Source organism: Triturus cristatus, chromosome 6 (genome assembly GCF_964204655.1).
Source record: "Triturus cristatus chromosome 6, aTriCri1.1, whole genome shotgun sequence".
Classification (NCBI taxonomy): domain Eukaryota; kingdom Metazoa; phylum Chordata; class Amphibia; order Caudata; family Salamandridae; genus Triturus; species Triturus cristatus.
The window spans coordinates 1,940,070,975-1,940,094,457 of NC_140589.1; the positions used below are offsets into that span (position 1 = coordinate 1,940,070,975).

Here is a 23,483-nt window from a genome sequence, read left to right on the forward strand (position 1 = left end):
GTCGGTAAAGGCTCTGACCGCATCAAAAATGACTCTGGGTGCGCCCTTAGCCCTGGAGATTTTCTCCTCAAGGTGTGATCTTTTATGGTCAATGATTTTTCTTCTGTATTCCTTAAGGGAGGTTTTGTATTTGGATCTACTGTCAGGAGAATAAGATCGCCTCCAATTTCTCTCCAACCTTTTGCAGGTAGATTTGTGTAGCCGCAATTCCTCAGAATACCAGGGTGCCGAGGGAGAGGTACGGAGGGATTTAATAGGTCTCAGGGGTGCTAAAAGATCCAGAGCCGAGGTAACCCAATGGTTGAAACTGGCCACGCGGGAGTCCAAGTTGTGGGCCTCCCGTGGGGGGGTCGTGGAGAGATGAGGGCCTAGACTCTCAAGAGAGATTCTCCTCCAATTCCGCCCCATGGTGTTGGACTGAGGTCTAGAACGATCCACCAAACGGGAGGAAAAGGAGAAAGGGATTAAAAAATGGTCCGACCAAACAACAGGGGTGGGCTTGCCTAAAATTGTATCAGTGAGGTTGGTACATAACAGGTCCAGAGTGTGCCCTCCCCTGTGTGTAGGGCCAACGACAAGTTGCTTTAGGCCACCATCAGATAAGGCTGACAAAAAGTTGGAGGCATTGGATTCAGTAAGGTCGTCAGCGTGCAGATTAAAATCACCCAAGAGGGTGAAATTGGCATAGCGGAAAGATGCCTGTAGAGCAAAATCAATGAGGGCCGGAAGATAGGAGAATTTAGATTTGGGGGGACGGTAGACCAATAAGCCAGAATAAGTAAAGTTGGCGGCCAGTTTAATACAGAAAGGTAACGCCTCAATGCACTCTATTTGAGGGTGTGGGAAGGAGGAGATCGACCAGATAGATCTGTATATAATGGCCACTCCTCCACCAGGGTGTGAATTCTGCCTGTTAGCGCACAGAATTTTGTAGTCGGGAGGAATAGCGAGGCAGAGGGCAGGATTGGTGTCATCTCCCAACCACGTTTCCGTAAGGAAAAGGATATCCCACCTGTTATCCTCGAGGGATTGTGCTATGTCTAATGAATGTTTTACTAACGAGCGACAGTTAATGAGTCCTGCTTTGATAGACGTATTGCTGCCGCTCACAGGGTGACGGTGTACGGGCTGCCATAAGTGGCAGGCGGGGTGAGAAGTGTCGTCAGTATGCCGTACGCAGCAGGGTTTGAAGACGAAGGATGTCGGGTCGTTCGGCAGTGCTTGGGGTGCCTGTGGCCAAGAGCATGAATTAGAATTGAGGCCTAGAAGGGTACTACACCTTTAATATTTTGGCAGTCTACTCGGCACCCCATATACTTACCTGCTCCCTGCTGACGAGAGGCAATTACCTCGAAACACGTGTCCAGGGATGGCATAAAGCGACACACTCGTGGCATAGGCGTACTCACCGCTGCCACTACATTATCCAGAGTTCTTTGGGGCTATATGCTGGTATGACGAGCAGTGTGCGACTGTTAGACCTGGCACCATTGGCGTGGGTCACCCTTCCATTTTTGTCTGTGCCTCAATGTGTTTTGTGTTGGTGTTAGCTGCTCAGGGCACTGTGCCACTGCCATCCAGTGCCACAGTGCAAGTGCTCCCTATGGTAAAATTTATTATGTGAATTGACTTCCACGTTTGGTTTATTTGGTTTACTATCAGTCCCTAGTAGAGTGCACCAGGGGTGCCAAGGGCTTGTATATCCAAATGCTGCTAGGGGGCTTGCAGCACTGGTTGTGCCACCCACCGAAGCAGCAGGGTAAAATGTGTCTAGGGTCTGCCACTGCAGAACCTGCGCGCGGTCTGGTACCGTCGCGCTGACTGAGCAAGTGTCCCCACTTGCCAGTCCCTAAACCTTCCCTTAACTACATGTTAGTCACCCCTCTGGTAGGCCTAAGCGCAGGGTGCATTGTAGGTATAAGGTAGGACATGCCCTGATGTGTGTGGCATGTCTTAATAGTGAATTACCGCCATTTTCGTTTTTCACTATTGAAGGCTACCTGCTCTCCATAGGCCAGAATGGGCTGCTGGGATCGCTACACGCTGTGACCCCAGTGGACTCAGAGAGCATGGTAGAAAGTCATGTTTAGTATGCCTGAACTCGGGATAATAAAATACATCTTTTAGTAAAGGTTATTTTAATATCCTGGGTTTGCAAAAGCTACTTTTAGAAAGTTAGCCTTTGCGTGCCTGACCATCTCAGTCCGCCTCTGCTGTGGGTGTGTGTTCTGCCTAGCAACAGTACAGGAGCAGGGCTGGGGGATTCCAGGAGACAGGTTGGCTGCCAGGTGGTGGGTAGAGAGATTACACCAGGATGGGTGGGAGGAGTACACCCTGACTCTTGAATAGACCTGTGCTCTGCCACCACAAAGCCGGCGCCGCCCCCTGTGGAGCGGCTGATGTCTCTGCCCTGCGGCTGAAAGGAACAAGCCGAGTCACCACAACAGAGTGCTCCAAAACTGGACGGAGCCAGGCCCAGGCCCCCTGGCGCTAAAGAACAAAAGAATCCCTGTATAAAAGTAGGAGCCTGGCTCCTAAGAAATCAGATCCAGATTGAACCACGAAGGAACTCTGCCCGACTAGAAAGACCTGGAAGAAGCTGAAGGAGGAGTAACTTTCCCTGACCTGAGGGACTGGCCTGCAGTAGGTGCCTTGCTGAGGAAGGAGAGGAAAAAGACTGAAAGAGACTTTTGCACTTTGTTCTTCAACTATCTCCAAGGGCTTGGAAGAAGAGCTTGCCCCCTGAACTGAACCCCAGGACCAGTGGGTTCACCGTGTCTCCGCTCGTCTGAGAATTCGAGCCGTGTGCTTTCTCCCGCCGGAGAGCCCTCCGCACCTTCGCATCCCTCCTAGGGCCGTGACACCCAGAAGCCTGGCCGCCTCCCCTCGCCGAGAGCCCCGCTCTACCTGAGTCGCTCTGGACCCATCGAGTCTGGCCGTCCCGCTTCCCTGTCACCTGCCTGCTACTGGAGCGCGCTTGGTGCCCTCTCGCCCTCCCGCCGGATTTCTAGTGGGGAAGTGAAATCCAGCCTCGGACGGCCGCCCGTACGTCGTAACGTATCCGGCCGCCCCGCTTCACCTCCCAGCATGAGTCTGACCGTGCCGCCCTCCGCAGTGACCTCCCGCACAGTCCGTGTCGGAGGCCCTGGGCCGCACCTGTCTACCGAGAGCCGCCTGCTGAATTCTTGATCCGGAAGACCCACGAGGTGCAGAACCTGCATCTCCCCTGAAGACTCGTCCAGGCACATCGCATGTTCCCAGGTACAGTGAACTCGCTATCGGACTCGGGGTCCGCAACGTTCTGATTTCCCCGTCTCACTGTATCCCGGGTGCACTGCGCATCACCGTGACTGGACCGACTCAACCGAGCCCTGTGAAGCGCTCGTGATTGAATAAGATACCAAAGTCAAGAACAGTGCCTGATTATCATCTTGTGGCTTCCCTTTCGCAACCGTTATTGATGGTCTTGTACATACCTGCGTAACAAAGAATCTTTTATATAAAGCATCCGTATTTTTGATACAGCTTACGCCTGGTGTCGGTTTGTGGGGGATCGTTGTGGTTTACTGTGTGTGATCATAAATGCTTAACTGACTAGCGCCCTGAAGTTTAGCCCTGACTGCTCGCACCACACTACCTATAGGGTGAGCAGGGGTTGTTCTGAAGGGGTAATTCCCTCGCCCTGAATAGAAGAGGGGACCACTGCTTGTCACAAGTACCTACCTGTGCCAACCAGAGGTTCCCCATTCTAACATTGGTGGCAGCGGTGGGATTTCGAATTTGCATTTATGATTTACATACAGTGAATTATTGATCACCACGTAGAGCAGACCTATAACGCAGCCACAGATTGACTGACAGTTGTTGCTAAAGAAGAATCCCCACCTTAAGGAACCATGCCTAGCTCAGTCAATGGACGCGGAGCGTCCTCTGTATTCTCTGGAGTGAATGACATCGATTGGGAGCCCGAGGCACTGAGGAAGTGCACAAATGATGTCCTGAAGGGATATCTCTCCAAGTACAGAATCAAACAAAGTGGACTAAGCAACAAGGATCAGTACGTGACAGCGCTGAGAGCCTGGCACGAATCAAAGTTCCCAGAGAATGCACGGGAGGTGATACCCCCCGAAGGTGTTTTTGAGCCTAGCAGAGGCCTGTCGCCCGAAGAGATGGCCGACAGGAGTGCTGCACGAGCACATGAGGTGGAGATGGCAAAACTGCAAATGGAGATGGAAAGGCAAAAACTGGCCATGGAACATGAGGTAAAAATGAGGGAGTTGGATCTCAAGGCCAGGAGTTTAGACAACTCACCCTCTGGTGGCAGCAATTCAACAGAGTCAAGGGTGCACATTCCTAAAGATGTAGTCAAAGAATATTATAAACAGGATGATATTGGGCAGTGGTTCCGGGCCTATGAAGTAGCCATGTCCTCCCACCGGGTCCCTGAGAAGGATTGGGGAGCGGGGTTGTGGGGAAGGTTCCTGAGTGAGGGGCGGGACACACTGCTGGATCTCCCCTCGGAGGTCAAGACATCCTATCCACACATGAAGGAGGCTCTTATGACAAGGTATGGGTTAACTCCTGAATTGTACAGACAGAGATTTAGGGATTGCACCAAGAAACCTGGTACCACTTATGAAGAATATGTGACTTTTTTTTGCAGAGCGCTGGATGGTTGGGTGAAGGGTAGCAAAGTGAATGATTACCAAGGGCTGTTTGATTTAATTGCATGGGAGCACTTGTCGGATAATTGTTTTCCTGAGCTGCGCCAACACCTGATCGATAGCAAGCTGTCCAACCCGAGGAAGCTTGCTGAGGAGGCGGACCGCTGGATCAGCACCAGGGTCCACAAGGGTCCCGTGGGAGGCCCCGCCAAAGGTGTTCAGGGTCCCCAGCAGAAGAGTGGGGGGGACAAGGGTAAACAGAGGGAGTTCTACAGAGGGCCCCAAAGTAATTCCCAAGGGAACCAAGGGAAAGGTTCTCAGCCACCCCCACCCCCGAAGCAGACCGGGGCCCCGACAGGTAACCCTGTTCAAAGAGGGCCCCTCAGATGTTACAAGTGTAACAACCTGGGGCACATTTCCGTGGATCCCAAGTGCCCCCTGTATGGTAAACCAGCACCCTCTGGTGCTCCACCCCCCAAGCAGGTGAATAGTGTAGCCTTGGGGAGGGAGATAGATGTCCAAGGGGCGGGGGATCCCGTACAGATGACCCTAGTCTCATTAGGAGACAGTGAGATGGTCGCTGAGGCCCAGCTGCCCCCCAATACTCAAAAGTATGGGCAGTGGGTGACCATAAATGGCAAAAGGGTGGGGGCTCTTAGAGATACAGGAGCCAGTGTGACTGCTGTCAAGCAACACCTGGTGTCTCAAGAGCAGGTTGTCCCACACGCATTCTGCCGTGTTGTCAACGCCGACAACACAGAGAGTCAGTGTCCAATGGCTCAGGTTCCCTTTGAGTGGGGGGGGGTCTCTGGTACTCTGCAAGTGGCTGTGAGAGAGGCCATGCCTGTTGATTGTCTCCTAGGTAACGATTTGGAGAGCTCCCCTTGGGAAAAGGTGGAGAAGACAACTCACCTGCGGATGGTGGGCTTGCCTGATTGGGCGTGCGTGACCACCCGGTCGATGGCAGCCGGTAGGGGTGTTGAAGGAACCCTGGAGCCTGAGGGAGAGGCCCAGGAACCGGCCTTAGAGAGAGGGCAAGGGAGGCACGGGAATCCGTCTCCTGAAGTTCCCACGGCCCAGGATGAAGCAGACCTTGAGGGGGATGCCCTGGAGCCTACCGGGGAACAGATAGCCGAACTGGGGGACCTGCCTGAGCTGACCCATTGGCAGCAAGAAGGAGGCCCCACCAGGGAGGAATTCTACAGGGAGCAGAAAGAGTGCCCCTCTCTAGAGGGTATGCGGCAGCAGGCTGCAGCCCAGGCCAATGGTGATCAGTCCGGAACTCACTTGATCTACTGGGAGAACGACCTCCTATACTCAGAGCCTAAGGTTGCTGAACCTGGGTCAGCCCGTGCTCTGGTGGTACCCCAGAAGTTCAGAGCCTTCCTACTGGGGCTGGCTCACGACGTACCGTTAGCAGGACATTTGGGGCAGGACAAGACCTTTGAAAGGCTTGTCACCCACTTTTATTGGCCCCAAATGCGCAGGAGTTCTGACACTCACTGCAGGACATGCCAGACTTGCCAGGCAAGTGGCAAGAGTGGAAGGAAGCTGAGAGCTCCACTCCAACCTTTCCCTGTGGTCAGTACCCCATTCCAGCGGGTGGGGATTGACATTGTGGGACCACTGGACCCCAAGACAGCCATGGGCAACAGGTTTATCCTGGTCTTGGTGGACCATGCCACCCGGTACCCTGAAGCCATCCCTATGAGGACAGTGACGGCCCCCGTGGTGGGACGGGCACTGATGGGAATTTTCTCACGAGTAGGATTCCCTCTAGAGGTGGTGTCTGACAGGGGGACCAACTTCATATCGAAATATATGAAGTCCCTTTGGCAAGAGTGTGGTGTAACCTACAAGTTCACCACCCCTTACCATCCCCAAGGAAACGGGTTGGTTGAGCGCTTCAACCGAACCCTGAAGGGCATGATTATGGGTCTCGAGGAACCCATGAGGCGTAAGTGGGACGTCCTCTTACCATGCCTTCTCTTTTCGTACCGCGAGGTGCCACAAAAGTCTCTGGGGTTCAGTCCCTTTGAGCTTTTGTATGGCCACCCAGTACGAGGACCTCTTAGTCTGGTCAAGGAAGGCTGGGAGCAATCTCCCAGGAAACCTCCCCAGAATGTATACAGTTACATGCTGGCTTTCCGGAACCAGACTAGGCGTTTCAGGCAACTTGCTGAGGCAAACCTGGAAGCCAGCCAGGAGGAAATGAAGCGGTGGTACGACCAGAATGCCACTCTGGTTGAGCTTCAACCTGGCCAAAAAGTGTGGGTCCTGGCCCCTGTGGAGCGGCTGATGTCTCTGCCCTGCGGCTGAAAGGAACAAGCCGAGTCACCACAACAGAGTGCTCCAAAACTGGACGGAGCCAGGCCCAGGCCCCCTGGCGCTAAAGAACAAAAGAATCCCTGTATAAAAGTAGGAGCCTGGCTCCTAAGAAATCAGATCCAGATTGAACCACGAAGGAACTCTGCCCGACTAGAAGGACCTGGAAGAAGCTGAAGGAGGAGTAACTTTCCCTGACCTGAGGGACTGGCCTGCAGTAGGTGCCTTGCTGAGGAAGGAGAGGAAAAAGACTGAAAGAGACTTTTGCACTTTGTTCTTCAACTATCTCCAAGGGCTTGGAAGAAAAGCTTGCCCCCTGAACTGAACCCCAGGACCAGTGGGTTCACCGTGTCTCCGCTCGTCTGAGAATTCGAGCCGTGTGCTTTCTCCCGCCGGAGATTCCTGCGCACCTTCGCATCCCTCCTAGGGCCGTGACACCCAGAAGCCTGGTCGCCTCCCCTCGCCGAGAGCCCCGCTCTACCTGAGTCGCTCTGGACCCATCGAGTCTGGCCGTCCCGCTTCCCTGTCACCTGCCTTCTACTGGAGCGCGCTTGGTGCCCTCTCGCCCTCCCGCCGGATTTCTAGTGGGAAAGTGAAATCCAGCCTCGGACGGCTGCCCGTACGTCGTAACGTATCCGGCTGCCCCGCTTCACCTCCCAGCCTGAGTCTGACCGTGCCGCCCTCCGCAGTGACCTCCCGCACAGTCCGTGTCGGAGGCCCTGGGCCGCACCTGTCTACCGAGAGCCGCCTGCTGAATTCTTGATCCGGAAGACCCACGAGGTGCAGAACCTGCATCTCCCCTGAAGACTCGTCCAGGCACATCGCACGTTCCCAGGTACAGTGAACTCGCTATCGGACTCGGGGTCCGCAACGTTCTGATTTCCCCGTATCACTGTATCCCGGGTGCACTGCGCATCACCGTGACTGGACCGACTCAACCGAGCCCTGTGAAGCGCTCGTGATCGAATAAGATACCAAAGACAAGAACAGTGCCTGATTATCATCTTGTGGCTTCCCTTTCGCAACCGTTATTGATGGTCTTGTACATACCTGCGTAACAAAGAATCTTTTATATAAAGCATCCGTATTTTTGATACAACTTACGCCTGGTGTCCGTTTGTGGGGGATCGTTGTGGTTTACTGTGTGTGATCATAAATGCTTAACTGACTAGCGCCCTGAAGTTTAGCCCTGACTGCTCGCGCCACACTACCTATAGGGTGAGCAGGGGTTGTTCTGAAGGGGTAATTCCCTCACCCTGAATAGAAGAGGGGACCACTGCTTGTCACAAGTACCTACCTGTGCCAACCAGAGGTTCCCCATTCTAACAGGGACCTACTACGTTACTGTATTTAAGCTCTCCTGAGCGACTTGGGCTGACGAGCCTTGGTTCCGCACCTGCGAGCCGTTAGAGGTACTATACCTTTAATATTTTGGCAGTCTACTCGGCACCCCATATACTTACCTGCTCCCTGCTGACGAGAGGCAATTACCTCGAAACACGTGTCCAGGGATGGCATAAAGCGACACACTCGTGGCATAGGCGTACTCACCGCTGCCACTACATTATCCAGAGTTCTTTGGGGCTATATGCTGGTATGACGAGCAGTGTGCGACCTACTACATTACTGTATTTAAGCTCTCCTGAGCGACATTGGGCTGACGAGCCTTGGTTCTGCACCTGCGCGCCGTGAGAGGTACTATACCTTTAATATTTTTGCAGTCTACTCGGCACCCCTTATACTTACCTGCTCCCTGCTGACGAGAGGCAATTACCTCGAAACACGTGTCCAGGGATGGCATAAAGCGACACACTCGTGGCATAGGCGTACTCACCGCTGCCACTACATTATCCAGAGTTCTTTGGGGCTATAAGCTGGTATGACGAGCAGTGTGCGCCCTACTACGTTACTGTATTTAAGCTCTCCTGAGCGACTTGGGCTGACGAGCCTTGGTTCTGCACCTGCGCGCCGTGAGAGGTACTATACCTTTATTATTTTGGCAGTCTACTCGGCACCCCATATACTTACCTGCTCCCTGCTGACGAGAGGCAATTACCTCGAAACACGTGTCCAGGGATGGCATAAAGCGACACACTCGTAGCATAGGCGTACTCACCGCTGCCACTACATTATCCAGAGTTCTTTGGGGCTATATGCTGGTATGACGAGCAGTGTGCGACCTACTACGTTACTGTATTTAAGCTCTCCTGAGCGACTTGGGCTGACGAGCCTTGGTTCTGCACCTGCGCGCCGTGAGAGGTACTATACCTTTAATATTTTGGCAGTCTACTCGGCACCCCATATACTTACCTGCTCCCTGCTGACGAGAGGCAATTACCTCGAAACACGTGTCCAGGGATGGCATAAAGCGACACACTCGTGGCATAGGCGTACTCACCGCTGCCACTACATTATCCAGAGTTCTTTGGGGCTATATGCTGGTATGACGAGCAGTGTGCGACCTACTAGGTTACTGTATTTAAGCTTTCCTGAGCGACTTGGGCTGACGAGCCTTGGTTCTGCACCTGCGCGCCGTGAGAGGTACTATACCTTTAATATTTTGGCAGTCTACTCGGCACCCCATATACTTACCTGCTCCCTGCTGACGAGAGGCAATTACCTCGAAACACGTGTCCAGGGATGGCATAAAGCGACACACTCGTGGCATAGGCGTACTCACAGCTGCCACTATATTATCCAGAGTTCTTTGGGGCTATATGCTGGTATGACGAGCAGTGTGCGACCTACTACGTTACTGTATTTAAGCTCTCCTGAGCGACTTGGGCTGACGAGCCTTGGTTCTGCACCTGCGCGCCGTGAGAGGTACTATACCTTTAATATTTTGGCAGTCTACTCGGCACCCCATATACTTACCTGCTCCCTGCTGACGAGAAGCAATTACCTCGAAACACGTGTCCAGGGATGGCATAAAGCGACACACTCGTGGCATAGGCGTACTCACCGCTGCCACTACATTATCCAGATTTCTTTGGGGCTATATGCTGGTATGACGAGCAGTGTGCGACCTACTAGGTTACTGTATTTAAGCTCTCCTGAGCGACTTGGGCTGACGAGCCTTGGTTCTGCACCTGCGTGCCGTGAGAGGTACTATACCTTTAATATTTTGGCAGTCTACTCGGCACCCCATATACTTACCTGCTCCCTGCTGACGAGAGGCAATTACCTCGAAACACGTGTCCAGGGATGGCATAAAGCGACACACTCGTGGCATTGGCGTACTCACCGCTGCCACTACATTATCCAGAGTTCTTTGGGGCTATATGCTGGTATGACGAGCAGTGTGCGACCTACTACGTTACTCTAGTTTTACAATGTTTGTCGATAGGTTTGGCAGTAATATTCCATCTTGGGGTACATTCACACACAACGAACCCCCAATCCCCCCATTGCCAGCTGCCCCTGCAACCAATAATAGACGCAGCTGGATGGGGCACCGCATAACCCACAGAAAATGAAACTTATGCAGAAGGAGGGAGACTTCCTGAAATCAGCATCCTCTGGGGACATTCTTCTACTGCAAGTACTCGGGGCTGATAGCGCCTCTAACAGGCTTCTGGGAACTGAGTGACCCCGCATGTGAGACAAACACACGAGGAGAGATGCTGTACTGATGGGCAATAAATAGAGAGGAAAATAACAAATGCAGATGATACAGACCTCTCATCCATTGCTCTTAACCGGATCTTCCGCAGCCGGGAGTCCGGGTGCTTCAGGGCGTCACAGATCAGGGTCGCACCAGCCTCACCCAGTGGATTGCGACTCAAGTCCAGGTCCAGCAACGAGCGGTTGGAGCGAAGGGCGGTGGCCAGAGCTGCACAGGAAGCATCGGTTATCCCACAGCTCCCGAGGCTAAGAAGGGGCGAGAGGGAGAGGGGATTAAAACATGAACAATCCTACTGATAGAGAAAAGTCATGCCCCCCCCCGCTCCTTACCAGATCGTCCGCAGCCGGGAGTCCGGGTGCTTCAGGGCGTCACAGATCAGGGAGACACCAGCCTCACCCAGTGCATTCTGACTCAAGTCCAGGTCCATCAAAGAGCGGCTGGAGCGAAGGGCGGCGGCCAGAGCTGCACAGGAAGCACCAGTTATCTCACAGCTACAGAGGCTAAGAAGGGGCGCGAAAGAGAGAGAGGGGATTAAAACTATAATAACGCTACTGATAGAAAAAAGACACACCTCTCCACCCCGCACCCCCTTCCCTCCCCCTCTGCTTCTTACCCAATCTTCTGCAGCCGGGTGTCCGGGTGCTTCAGGGCATCACAGATCAGGGTCACACCAGTGTCACCCAGGTCATTGCCAGTCAAGTCCAGGTCCAGCAAAGAGCGGTTGGAGCGAAGGGCGGCGGCCAGAGCTGCGCAGGAAGCACTGGTTATCCCACAAAGACGGAGGCTAAGAAGGTGCAAGAAAGAGAGAGAGAGGGGATTAAAACTATAATAACGCTACTGATAGAAAAAAGACACACCTCTCCACCCCGCACCCCCTTCCCTCCCCCTCTGCTTCTTACCCAATCTTCTGCAGCCGGGTGTCCGGGTGCTTCAGGGCCTCCCAGATCAGGGTCGCACCAGCGTCACCCAGTGGATTCTCACTCAAGTCCAGTTCAATCAAAGAGCGTCTGGAGCGAAGGGCGGCGGCCAGAGCTGCACAGGAAGCACCGGTTATCCCACAGCCACAGAGGCTAAGAAGGGGCGCGAAAGAGAGAGACAGGGGATTAAAACAATAATAATGCTACTGGTTGAGAAAAGACACTCCCCTCCCCCCCTACGCCCTTCTCCCCCCTGTTAGACGGACTGGGAGGGTCGGCCGAGGACAAGGGGAGAGGTCTCCGGGGAGAGCCGTCTCCAGCGATCGTACAGACGAGTAACTTCCCCCCCACAGATGTACACCACACAAGGATAAGGTTTAACGTTCTTTATAAGCGATCTCTAGGTACGATAGAATGGTACAAGGAGGTCTGGACTCAGGGGCCCCCTCGATTCTAGTCTCTTGGTTGGGAAAGGGGGCAGCGGGACAGTCTTGTTACCAAACTGGTAGATGCGATGATATGATGGATAGCTCACAATCCTCGAGCTCGGTGTTCTAGATGGACGGGCCGCGGCAGCGCCAGCAGGTCCCGGTGAAGGTGGTCGTTACAACGGTCCGCGGCAGCGCCAGCAGGACCCGGTGAAGGTGGTCGTTACAACGGTCCGCGGCAGCGCCAGCAGGTCCCGACGAAGGTGGTAGTCACAACGGTCCGCGGCAGCGCCAGCAGGTCCCGACGAGGATGGAGGATGCAGAAGGCCGCGGCAGCGCCAGCAGGCAGGACGGTAGTTCACAAGGCAGGGCTACGGCAGCGCCGGTAGTCCGTCAAGGATGAGTTCTTCACGGTGTCTCTCGACTCCAGGATACAACTGCCTTCCTGCTCTGGAGCTGCCCCAGTTATAGGTCTGGCGCCCCTTTGATGTCCGGACCCTCGCGCTTGGAGGTCGGGAGGTCCGGGATGAGGGAGTCCAGACACCCAGCAGGGGGGTGGAGCCAGCGCCCGGGGGAGCTGGGGGGCGATCGGCACCTGGCGGGGGAGAGCCATCAACACTTCTTTCTCCCATCGACCTGCCAAGTGGTCCGTTCACCTCCTGGGTGGATGGTGGTGCCGGGATGTCGGGGCCTGGCCAGGCCCAGGGTTAGGGTCGAGCTGAGGCCACGCAGCCTCGTGGGGCAGTGTCCAAGATGGCGGCCGGGCCGGGCGAGTGAGCCGGTAGTGGTTTGGCCCCATGATACAGAGATGTCTGGGGGCAGGGGTCCCGTCTGGAGACGGGGTGCGGGTTGTTTCTGTGGGTAACACCTGGAGGGCCGGGGCTCGGGCCCTGTCCTGCGGGGAGGGAGCAAGCCCTTCATGTGGCCTGTCCAACATGCGTCCCCCCCAGCTGAAGGCGGGGAGAGTCACCCATCCTCTTGGGGACTCTCCTCGTCGAGGCGGAAAAAGCGTGACAGGCCATCTGCGTTGGCGTGGTCTTGGCCCGGTCGATGTTCCACAGTGAAGTCCATCCCCTGCAGGGAGATGGACCAACGCAATAGTTTGGGGTTTTCCCCCCGCATCTGCATTAGCCACTGCAGGGGTCGATGATCTGTTTGCACCCGGAAGTGGGTACCGAAGAGATAGGGCCGGAGCTTTTTGAGGGCCCACACCACTGCGAAGGCCTCCCTCTCGATGGTGCTCCAGCGCTGTTCTCGGGCCAGGAGGCGTCTGCTGATGAAGGCCACCGGTTGGTCAAGTCCCTTGGAGTTCAGCTGGGAGAGGACCGCCCCGATGCCATGGTCGGAGGCATCTGTTTGCACGATGAATTCCCGACTGTAGTCGGGGGCCTGGAGCACAGGGGCAGTGCACATGGCGGCTTTCAGCTTCTCGAAGGCCGCTTGACAGTCTGGGGTCCAGTTGATCTTCTTCGGGTGGTTTTTGGATGTGAGTCCCGTAAGGGGCCCCACAATGCTGCCATAGTCCCTCACGAACCGCCGGTAGTAGCCGGTGAGCCCCAGGAAGGCTCGGACCTCGGTCTGCGTGACTGGGGGCTGCCAGGACTGGATGGCAGCGATTTTGAGTTGCAGAGGGGCCACCAGACCGCTTCCCACCTGGTGTCCGAGGTAGGTCTCGGACCCCTGACCAATTTGGCACTTGCTGGCCTTGATTGTGAGGCCGGCCCGTTGGAGGGCCTGCAGACCTCTCGGAGGTGGTGGAGGTGGTCGGACCAGTGGCGGCTGTACACAGCGATATCGTCCAGGTAGGCGGCGCTGAACTCCTCGAGCCCCGCCAAGACCTGGTTCACCAGTCGTTGAAAAGTAGCTGGGGCATTCTTCATGCCGAAGGGCATGACCTTGAAGTGGTAGTGGCCATCGGGGGTAGAAAAGGCGGATCGTTCTTGGGCCCGGGGTGTGAGACCGATCTGCCAGTAGCCCGCTGTCAGGTCGAAGATGCTGAGGTAGCGGGCAGCCCCCATGCGGTCGATCAATTCATCCGCTCGGGGGATGGGATGAGCGTCGGTTCTGGTGACAGCATTCAAGCCCCGATAGTCGACGCAGAATCGGAGCTCAGGAGTGGTGCCGGGGGCAGCAGCTTTGGGGACCAGCACGACCGGGCTGGCCCAGGGGCTGTCCGAGGGCTCGATGACCCTGAGCGTGAGCATTTTGATACCTCCTCTTGGATGCAGGCCGGTACCCGATCTGGTTCGCGGTACGCCCGGTGTCTGATAGGGGGACTGTCCCCAGTGTCCACGTCGTGCAAGCACCAGGGGGTGACCCCTGGGGTGAGGGAAAACAAGGTAGCAAACTGCAGCAGGAGGTCCCGGCAGCCTTGGCGCTGTTCTGGGGTGAGGGCATCGGAGAGCCGGACCCCGTCCACGGAACCATCTTTCTCCCGAGTCTTCAGGAGATCAGGGAGAGGCTCGGAGTCTTCTTCCGCTCCACTGTCTGTAGCCATCAGGAGGCTGAGCTCCGAGCGCACAAAGTGGGGTTTAAGTCTGTTGGTGTGGAGGACCCGGAGGGGGTTCCGTGGAGATTCCATATCGATGAGATAGGTGACGGGGCTCTTGCGTTCGACCACTTTGAAGGGCCCCGTCCACTTGTCCTGCAAGGCACATGGTTCGGTGGGGGACATCACCCACACTTGTTGGCCAGGTTCGAATTCGATGGAGGAGGCATTTTGATCGTACCATTTTTTCATGTCCTCCTGACTGGCCTCAAGGTTCGCTTTTGCCATTTCTCTGAATCGCCTGGTCTGATTGCGTAGGGTCAGGAGGTACTTGAAGACGTCTGGAGGGGTCTTTAGGGGGGCCATCTCCCAACCTTCTTTGACTAGGCTGAGGGGCCCTCGCACAGGGTGCCCGTACAAGAGTTCGAAAGGGCTAAAGCCGAGGGACTTCTGGGGAACTTCTCGATAGGCGAAGAGGAGGCACGGAAGTAGTACATCCCACTGGCGACGGAGGGGCTCTTCCAACCCCCCAATCATTCCCTTGAGCGTGCGGTTGAACCGCTCGACTAGTCCGTTTCCTTGAGGGTGATAGGGGGTCGTGAATCGGTAGGTGACCCCGCACTGTTGCCAGAGGGACTTCATATACTTTGAAATAAAGTTTGTGCCTCTGTCGCTGACGACTTCTCGGGGGAAGCCCACCCGGGAGAAGATCCCTATTAAGGCCCGGCCGACCACCGGGGCTGTTACAGTTCGCAGGGGCACAGCCTCGGGGTAGCGGGTGGCGTGGTCCACCAGTACCAGGATGAACCGATGTCCTTGTGCTGTACGGGGGTCCAGGGGCCCCACAATGTCTATTCCCACCCTCTCGAACGGGGTGGTGACAACTGGGAAGGGTTGCAGAGGTGCTTTGAGTTTGCGGCCGCTCTTCCCGCTGGCCTGGCACGTGGGGCAGGACCGGCAGTGGTTGAGGACGTCGTTTCTCATCTTTGGCCAGAAAAAGTGGGTCACCAGGCAACTGTAGGTTTTGTCCTGGCCCAGGTGTCCAGCCAGAGGGACATCGTGGGCCAAATTTAACAGGAAGTCTCTAAAACGGAGGGGCACCACCAGCATTTGACTGGCCCCTAACTCCGCGATTCTCTGTTCACTGTACAATAGGTCGTTGTCCCAATAGATCCAATGGGCTCCGGTGGTGTCCCCTGCGCTCTGGGCGAGGGCTTGCTGGCGGAGTCCCTCGAGGGAGGGACAGGTCTTCTGTTCTTGACGGAACTGTTCCTGTGTGGGTCCCCCTTCTTGACGCCACTGAGTCAGGTTGGGAAGGTCCTGGGGCTGAGCGAGCCCTTCGGGGGTTTGCTCTGGGGGGTCGGTATGATCGGTGTCCTCTACTGGAGCGATCGGGGGAGGAGGTGCTGGCCTTTCTGGTTCTTCTGGTCGGGGGATGGCACGGGCGGCCATGGACCGGGTGGTTACGCACGCCCAGTCCGGGAGGCCCAACATCCCCAGGTGCTCTCTTCTTTCTACGGCGGCCCACGGGGAACTCTCAAGATCATTCCCCAGGAGACAGTCCACGGGGGCATCATCTCGGACCGTCACCTTCAACATGCCGGAGACTCCTCCCCATTCGAAGGGGACGCAGGCCATCCGACATAGACTCTCCGAATTGTCGGCTGAACGGACGGGGCAGAGAATGTTCGGCAGGATCTGCTCTGGTTTTACCAGGTGACAGCGGATGGCCGTCACACTGGCCCCCGTGTCACGTAGTGCTTCGGCCCGGCGTCCATTAATGTTCACCCACTGACTATATTTTCTGGTGTTGGCGGGTAGGGGAGCCCGCGGGACCATGTCTCTTCCCCCTAGGCACGCTAGAACCATGGCGGCCGGTTCCCACTCTTGTTGTTCCTGCTCGTATTCTTCCTGTTCTTCGGAGATTTGTTCTCCCCCCAGGGCGGCGGCAGCTACCTGGCGGGGTCTCGGAGTTTGGTTCTGTGGACAGTTCGGGCCATTGGCGTAGTGGCCGACTCGCTGGCATCGGTGACACGTGACATTGGCTCGGAACCCCGGGCGCATCGGGGGGTTGCCCCGGCTGGCCGGGGGCGGGGTGCTGGCAGCGGGAGCGGCCGGGACGGTGTCTCTTCCTCGTCCCTGGCCTCCTCCTCCTCTTCGGGGACGGTGCTGACCTTGGTTGTTCCGGTTCTGTTCGTGCGGCCCTCTCCGGCCCACTCGGGTGCTTTCCCACCGGTCAGCTTCGGCGGCGAGTTGCCGTGGGTCAGTCAATTTACTGTCGAGGAGGTGCTGCCTGAGCTCGACGAAGCAGTTGTTAGAGAGGTGCTCCCACACCATGAGATTAAAAAGTTGCTCGTAGGTCGTTACTTGGTTTCCCTTGATCCAACCCTCGAAGGCTCGGCTGAAATAGTTGACATATTCCACCCAAGTTGTACCCGGGATCCGGGTGCAGTCTCGGAACCTCTGGCGGTACATTTCGGTTGTGAGCCCATATCGGGTGAGGAGGGCAGCCTTCATGTGGTCATAGGATGACATCTGATGGTCTGGGAGCTGTAACAGGGCATCGCGGCCTTCATTGACGAACCTCCCCCATAGACCGGCTCCCCAGTCACTTCGATCGATCCGGTGGGAGGTCTTGGCGATCTCGTAGGCCTTGAACCACTGTTGTATGTCGTCCTCTCGGACATACTCTCGAACGACATCCTTGGGGATGTGGACTTTCTTTTCTGTCGCTCCCGGGGTGCGCGGTCGCTCGGGCACCTCCAGTTCTTTGTTCTGCTTCCGTAGGTCTATTTCTGCCAGTTTGCGCTCGTGTTCGTATGCTAATCTCTTTTCTTCGAGCTCTCTCTGCCTCTGTTTTTCTTCCCGTTCTTCTCGGTGTCGCAGATGCTCTAGGTTCAGTTTTTGTTCGGCTAATTTTAGTTCACCATCCATTTTGAGCCGTGCCATTTCTAACTCATGTAGTCTGTTTTTTTCTCTCTCTTGGATTTCTTCCTGCGAGAGGCCCGTTCTTCGCTCTTCGGGAGCCGTGGTGTTCCTCTCTGATGCTGCAATGTTTTGGTCCGGGGATCTGGCGGCCCCGGTTTCTGCCCACGACTCAATGGCATGCTTGAAATCGTCTTTGGTACTCAGGCCGGTGGTAGCAATGCCTAATTCAATGCAGAATTGTTTCAATTCACGATGGCTGTACTCTTCCAATTTCTCCATCTGGAATTTCTCGGTGGATCCGCTCTCTTTGGTTGACATTGTGGTTTCGTCGTGGGGTGAGCTACTCTCTGTACGATTACGCGTTGATTCGGATCGCGCCGCTGGCCACCAATGTTAGACGGACTGGGAGGGTCGGCCGAGGACAAGGGGAGAGGTCTCCGGGGAGAGCCGTCTCCAGCGATCGTACAGACGAGTAACTTCCCCCCCACAGATGTACACCACACAAGGATAAGGTTTAACGTTCTTTATAAGCGATCTCTAGGTACGATAGAATGGTACAAGGAGGTCTGGACTCAGGGGCCCCCTCGATTCTAGTCTCTTGGTTGGGAAAGGGGGTAGCGGGACAGTCTTGTTACCAAACTGGTAGATGCGATGATATGATGGATAGCTCACAATCCTCGAGCTCGGTGTTCTAGATGGACGGGCCGCGGCAGCGCCAGCAGGTCCCGGTGAAGGTGGTCGTTACAACGGTCCGTGGCAGCGCCAGCAGGACCCGGTGAAGGTGGTCGTTACAACGGTCCGCGGCAGCGCCAGCAGGTCCCGACGAAGGTGGTAGTCACAACGGTCCGCGGCAGCGCCAGCAGGTCCCGACGAGGATGGAGGATGCAGAAGGCCGCGGCAGCGCCAGCAGGCAGGACGGTAGTTCACAAGGCAGGGCTACGGCAGCGCCGGTAGTCCGTCAAGGATGAGTTCTTCACGGTGTCTCTCGACTCCAGGATACAACTGCCTTCCTGCTCTGGAGCTGCCCCAGTTATAGGTCTGGCGCCCCTTTGATGTCCGGACCCTCGCGCTTGGAGGTCGGGAGGTCCGGGATGAGGGAGTCCAGACACCCAGCAGGGGGGTGGAGCCAGCGCCCGGGGGAGCTGGGGGGCGATCGGCACCTGGCGGGGGAGAGCCATCGACACTTCTTTCTCCCATCGACCTGCCAAGTGGTCCGTTCACCTCCTGGGTGGATGGTGGTGCCGGGATGTCGGGGCCTGGCCAGGCCCAGGGTTAGGGTCGAGCTGAGGCCACGCGGCCTCGTGGGGCAGTGTCCAAGATGGCGGCCGGGCCGGGCGAGTGAGCCGGTAGTGGTTCGGCCCCATGATACAGAGATGTCCGGGGGCAGGGGTCCCGTCTGGAGACGGGGTGCGGGTTGTTTCTGTGGGTAACACCTGGAGGGCCGGGGCTCGGGCCCTGTCCTGCGGGGAGGGAGAAAGCCCTTCATGTGGCCTGTCCAACACCCCCACCCCCCTGTTCCGTACCAGATCTTCTGCAGCCGGGTGTCCGGGTGCTTCAGGGCGTCACAGATCAGGGTCGCACCAGAGTCACCCAGGTCATTGCCTCTCAAGTCCAGGTCCAGTAAAGAGCGGTTGGAGCGAAGGGCGGCGACCAGAGCTGCGCAGGAAGCATTGGTTATCAGACAGAGACCGAGGCTAAGAAGAAGCAAGACAGAGAGAGAGAGAGGGGGTTAAAACATGAACACTTCTACTGATGGAGAAAAGCCACGCCCCCTCCCCCCCCGCCCCCTCCTCTGCTCCTCACCGTATCTTCCGCAGCCGGGTATCCGGGTGCTTCAGGGCGTCACAGATCAGGGTCGCACCAGTGTCACCCAGTTCATTGAGACTCAAGTCCAGGTCCAGCAAAGAGCGGTTGGAGCGAAGGGCGGCGACCAGAGCTGTGCAGGAAGCACCGGTTATCCCACAGTGATAGAGGCTAAGAAGGGGCGAGAAAGAGAGGGAGAGGGGAATTAAAACAATAATAATGCTACTGATAGAGAAATGTCACGCCCCTCCGACCCCCCCCTCTGCTCCGTACCGGATCTTCTGCAGCCGGGTGTCCGGGTGCTTCAGGGCGTCACAGATCAGGGTCGCATCAGCCTCACCCAGTGCATTCTGACTCAAGTCCAGGTCCATCAAAGAGCGGCTGGAGCGAAGGGCGGCGGCCAGAGCTGCACAGGAAGCACCGGTTATCTCACAGCTACAGAGGCTAAGAAGGGGCGCGAAAGAGAGAGAGGGGATTAAAACATGAACAATTCTAATGATAGAACAAGCATTTGCAATGCAATAGGTCTCGCATTTATAAGAGTTTGAGCTATTGGCATTGTAAAATTACAATGCCTTTTATTTATGTTTTGGTTTTAAAACAAATAAAAGGCATTGTCATTTATAATGTCAGTAGCATAAACTTGCATAAAAGCAGTGTGCGGCGTGCAGCGGTGTGCAGCAGTGTGTGGCGTGCAGCAGTGTGTGGCGTGCAGCAGTGTGTGGCGTGCAGCAGTGTGAGGCGTGCAGCAGTGTGAGGCATGCAGCAGTGTGCGGCATGCAGCAGTGTGCGGAAGTGTGTGGCGTGCAGCAGTGTGTGGCGTGCAGCAGTGTGTGGCGTGCAGCAGTGTGTGGCGTGCAGCAGTGTGTGGCGTGCAGCAGTGTTTCGTGAAGCAGTGTGAGGCATGCAGCACTGTGTGGCGTGCAGCGGCGTGCAGCAGTGTGTGGCATGCAGCAGTGTGCGGCGTGCAGCAGTGTGCTGCGTGCAGCAGTGTCGTGCAGCATGCAGCAGTGAGTAATGCAGCAGTGTGCAGCAGTGTGTGGCGTGCAGCAGTGTGTGGCGTGCAGCAGTGTGCGGCATGCAGCAGTGTGTGCAGTGCAGCAGTGTGTGGCGTGCAGCAGTGTATCGTGTAGCATTGTGCGGCGTGCAGCAGTGTGTGGCGTGCAGCAGTGTGTGGCGTGCAACAGTGCGTGGCGTGCAGCAGTGTTTCGTGTAGCAGTGTGCGGCATGCAGCAGTGTGCGGCGTGCAGCAGTGTGTGGCGTGCAGCAGTGTGCGGTGTGCAGCAGTGTGTGGCGTGCAGCAGTGTTTCATGTAGCAGTGTGAGGCATGCAGCACTGTGTGGCGTGCAGCGGCATGCAGCAGTGTGCGGCGTGCAGCAGTGTGCGGCGTGCAGCAGTGTGCTGCATGCAGCAGTGTCATGCAGCAGTGAGTAATGCAGCAGTGTGCGGCGTGCAGCAGTGTGCGGCGTGCAGCAGTGTGTGGCGTGCAGCAGTGTGCGGCGTGCAGCAGTGTGTGGCGTGCAGCAGTATTTCGTGTAGCAGTGTGAGGCATGCAGCACTGTGTGGCGTGCAGCAGTGTGCGGCCTGCAGCAGTGTGCGGCGTGCAGCAGGGTGCGGCGTGCAGCAGTGTGCTGCGTGCAGCAGTGTCGTGCAGCATGCAGCAGTGAGTAATGCAGCAGTGTGCAGCAGTGTGTGGCATTCAGCAGTGTGCGGCGTGCAGCAGTGTGGGGCGTGCAGCAGTGTGTGGTGTGCAGCAGTGTGTGGCATGCAGCAGTGTTTCGTGTAGCAGTGTGCGGCGTGCAGCAGTGTGCGGCGTGCAGCAGTGTGCGGCGTGTAGCAGTGTGCGGCGTGCAGCAGTGTGCATCAATGTGCGGCGTGCAGCAGTGTGCGGCGTGCAGCAGTGTGCGGCGTGCAGCAGTGTGAGGCGTGCAGCAGTGTGCGGCGTGCAGCAGTGTGAGGCGTGCAGCAGTGTTTCGTGTAGCAGTGTGTGGCGTGCAGCAATGTGTGGCGTGCAGCAGTGTGCAGTGTGCAGCAGTGTGTGGCGTGCAGCAGTGTTTCGTGTAGCAGTGTGAGGCATGCAGCACTGTGTGGCATGCAGCGGCGTGCAGCAGTGTGCAGCGTGCAGCAGTGTGCGGCTGCAGCAGTGTGCTGCGTGCAGCAGTGTTGTGCAGCATGCAGCAGTGAGTAATTCAGCAGTGTGCAGCAGTGTGTGGCATGCAGCAGTGTGTGGCATGCAGCAGTGTGCAGCATGCAGCAGTGTGTGCCGTGCAGCAGTGTGTGGCGTGCAACAGTGTTTCGTGTAGCATTGTGCGGCGTGCAGCAGTGTGTGGCGTGCAGCAGTGTGTGGCATGCAGCAGTGTGTGGCGTGCAGCAGTGTTTCGTGTAGCAGTTTGCAGCGTGCAGCAGTGTGCGGCGTGCAGCAGTGTGCGGCGTGCAGCAGTGTGTGGCGTGCAGCAGTGTGTGGCGTGCAGCAGTGTGTGGCGTGCAGCGGCATGCAGCAGTGTGTGGCGTGCAGCAGTGTGTGGCGTGCAGCAGTGTGTGGCATGCAGCAGTGTGTGGTGTGTAGCAGTGTGCGGCGTGCAGCAGCGTGCGGTGTGCAGCAGTGTGCGGCATGCAGCAGTGTGAGACGTGCAGTGGGAGGGGGAGTGGGAGAGGGGGAGGGAGAGAGGCGAGAGAGAGGTGGGAAGAGGGAGAGAGAGGGGGAAGAGGCAGGGAGAAAGAGAGAACAAGAAGAAGAAGAGAGAGAGAGTTAGGGCGAGAGAGAGAGAGGGAAGATGGAGGGAGGGAGCGAAAATAGAGAGTGATTGCGTGTGTGTTTGTGTTTAGTTAAGTTATGCTGAATGTTTGCCCAGCACTTTATGCACTCTGTAAGATTAACTCAAAGCCTTCAGGAGGGACAGGCGAAATGAAACAGAGGAACAGAGACAGGGGAAAAGAACAGATATGGAACTGAGGAAGAAAGTGCAACCTTTAGGGATGGAGTGGTTTTCTCCAAAAAAAGGTATGGACTTGTCTGAAGCCTGGGTGTTGCTGAGAGTTTTGTTCTGCGCCTGCGTTTGCCTAGATCTTACACAGAGTGTTTTTATATCTGTTAATTAGTTCTTCTCATTAATACACTTAAAATGTTTCAGTGAAAAATAAATTATCATTTTATGAATCAGTTGTTTCCTAATAGACAGATACCCCAATAACATATGTGAAACAAGATATATACAATATTGCACGTGAGGTGATTACATAAGAAGGAAGAAACTACACGTACCCACAGGAGTCAGTAAAAAAAGTTCACTCGTGTGTGCATTAAACGTGGGCAAATTTATATCACAAGGATAGAAATCTGACCACTGTGCTAGGTTTTTACTCCGAAATATTTTTCGCGAGGGCAGTGGGGCGGGGGGGGGGGGGGGCAGTGAATTGTTGCACGCAGGGGGCGCACGTGATTAAGGACAGCTGCTAGGCTGCACTAATGTACGGTTTCCCCTAGTTTAATGTTGTACCTGATAATGTGAGACGGAGAACTCAGCTGCAGAGCCGTGCTCAGCACACCCCCTCCTCACCCCTCCCCCGGGCAGCCGGGCTGTGCGCACTGTGTGGATATACCTGGACCACACCAGCTGCCATTAAAATGCCATTATCCCACCTTGATCAACGCTGATCAGCACGGCACGTGCTTCATTTACTTAACACAACATATAGCGCTGCCGCCTCTCGTCAGGGGTGCCAAGCGCTACATAACTGTAATTTTAATGCAGTTCAATGCAGCGCCTAGGCGGATGCCGTCTTATTTCAGGAAGATTTGGAAATATATGCTATTTCCAGGAAGCCTGTTGTAGGTATATCAATTTCAACTATATCATGGAACAAAGAGATGGTCACGAGACGTCCTCGGGAGGCGCGTGCTGCCTCCTACCTGGCGATGTATCCGAGTGTGGGAGAAGCCAGATACTGCAACGACGCACAACTTAAAAAATAGGAAGAGAGAGGCTTAGATGGAGGCAACGGGGGCCTGGATGGGTTAAACAGAGAAGGGCAGAGAGAGAAACAAAGCAAGGTAGAAAGGGGAGGTGAAAAGAGAAAAAAACGAGCGAGGCATGCAAAAAGAATGGGAGAAAAAGAACAAGGGAAGTAAGACAAATATAGAGCTCAAAGAAAAAGGAAAGAGTGTGAGACAGAGAGCGAAGAAAGAGTAAAATGGAGAAAGTGAAATACAACCAAAGAGAAAAAAAACGAATACCAGCGAAGAAAGAAATATAGGGGTCAAAATGAAGAGAAAGCGTGAGACGGAGAAAGGAAAGAAATAGAGAA

General features: G+C 55.8%; 1 protein-coding gene across 1 annotated transcript in view; it reads right to left on the reverse strand.

Moving 5' to 3' along the window:
- Positions 1-10,552: 10,552 nt before the first annotated feature.
- The window catches only part of LOC146822546 (NACHT, LRR and PYD domains-containing protein 12-like), a 193,754-nt gene continuing 180,823 nt past the window's right edge, over positions 10,553-23,483 (reverse strand). Inside the window, exons 5-11 of the mRNA XM_085610074.1 lie at positions 19,452-19,622; positions 19,179-19,349; positions 18,899-19,069; positions 11,514-11,684; positions 11,228-11,398; positions 10,944-11,114; positions 10,553-10,859 (exon numbers count right to left, since the gene is read on the reverse strand). Coding sequence (XP_085466200.1) covers positions 10,553-10,859; positions 10,944-11,114; positions 11,228-11,398; positions 11,514-11,684; positions 18,899-19,069; positions 19,179-19,349; positions 19,452-19,622 — 1,333 coding nt within the window. The remainder of the gene's footprint in view (positions 10,860-10,943; positions 11,115-11,227; positions 11,399-11,513; positions 11,685-18,898; positions 19,070-19,178; positions 19,350-19,451; positions 19,623-23,483) is intronic.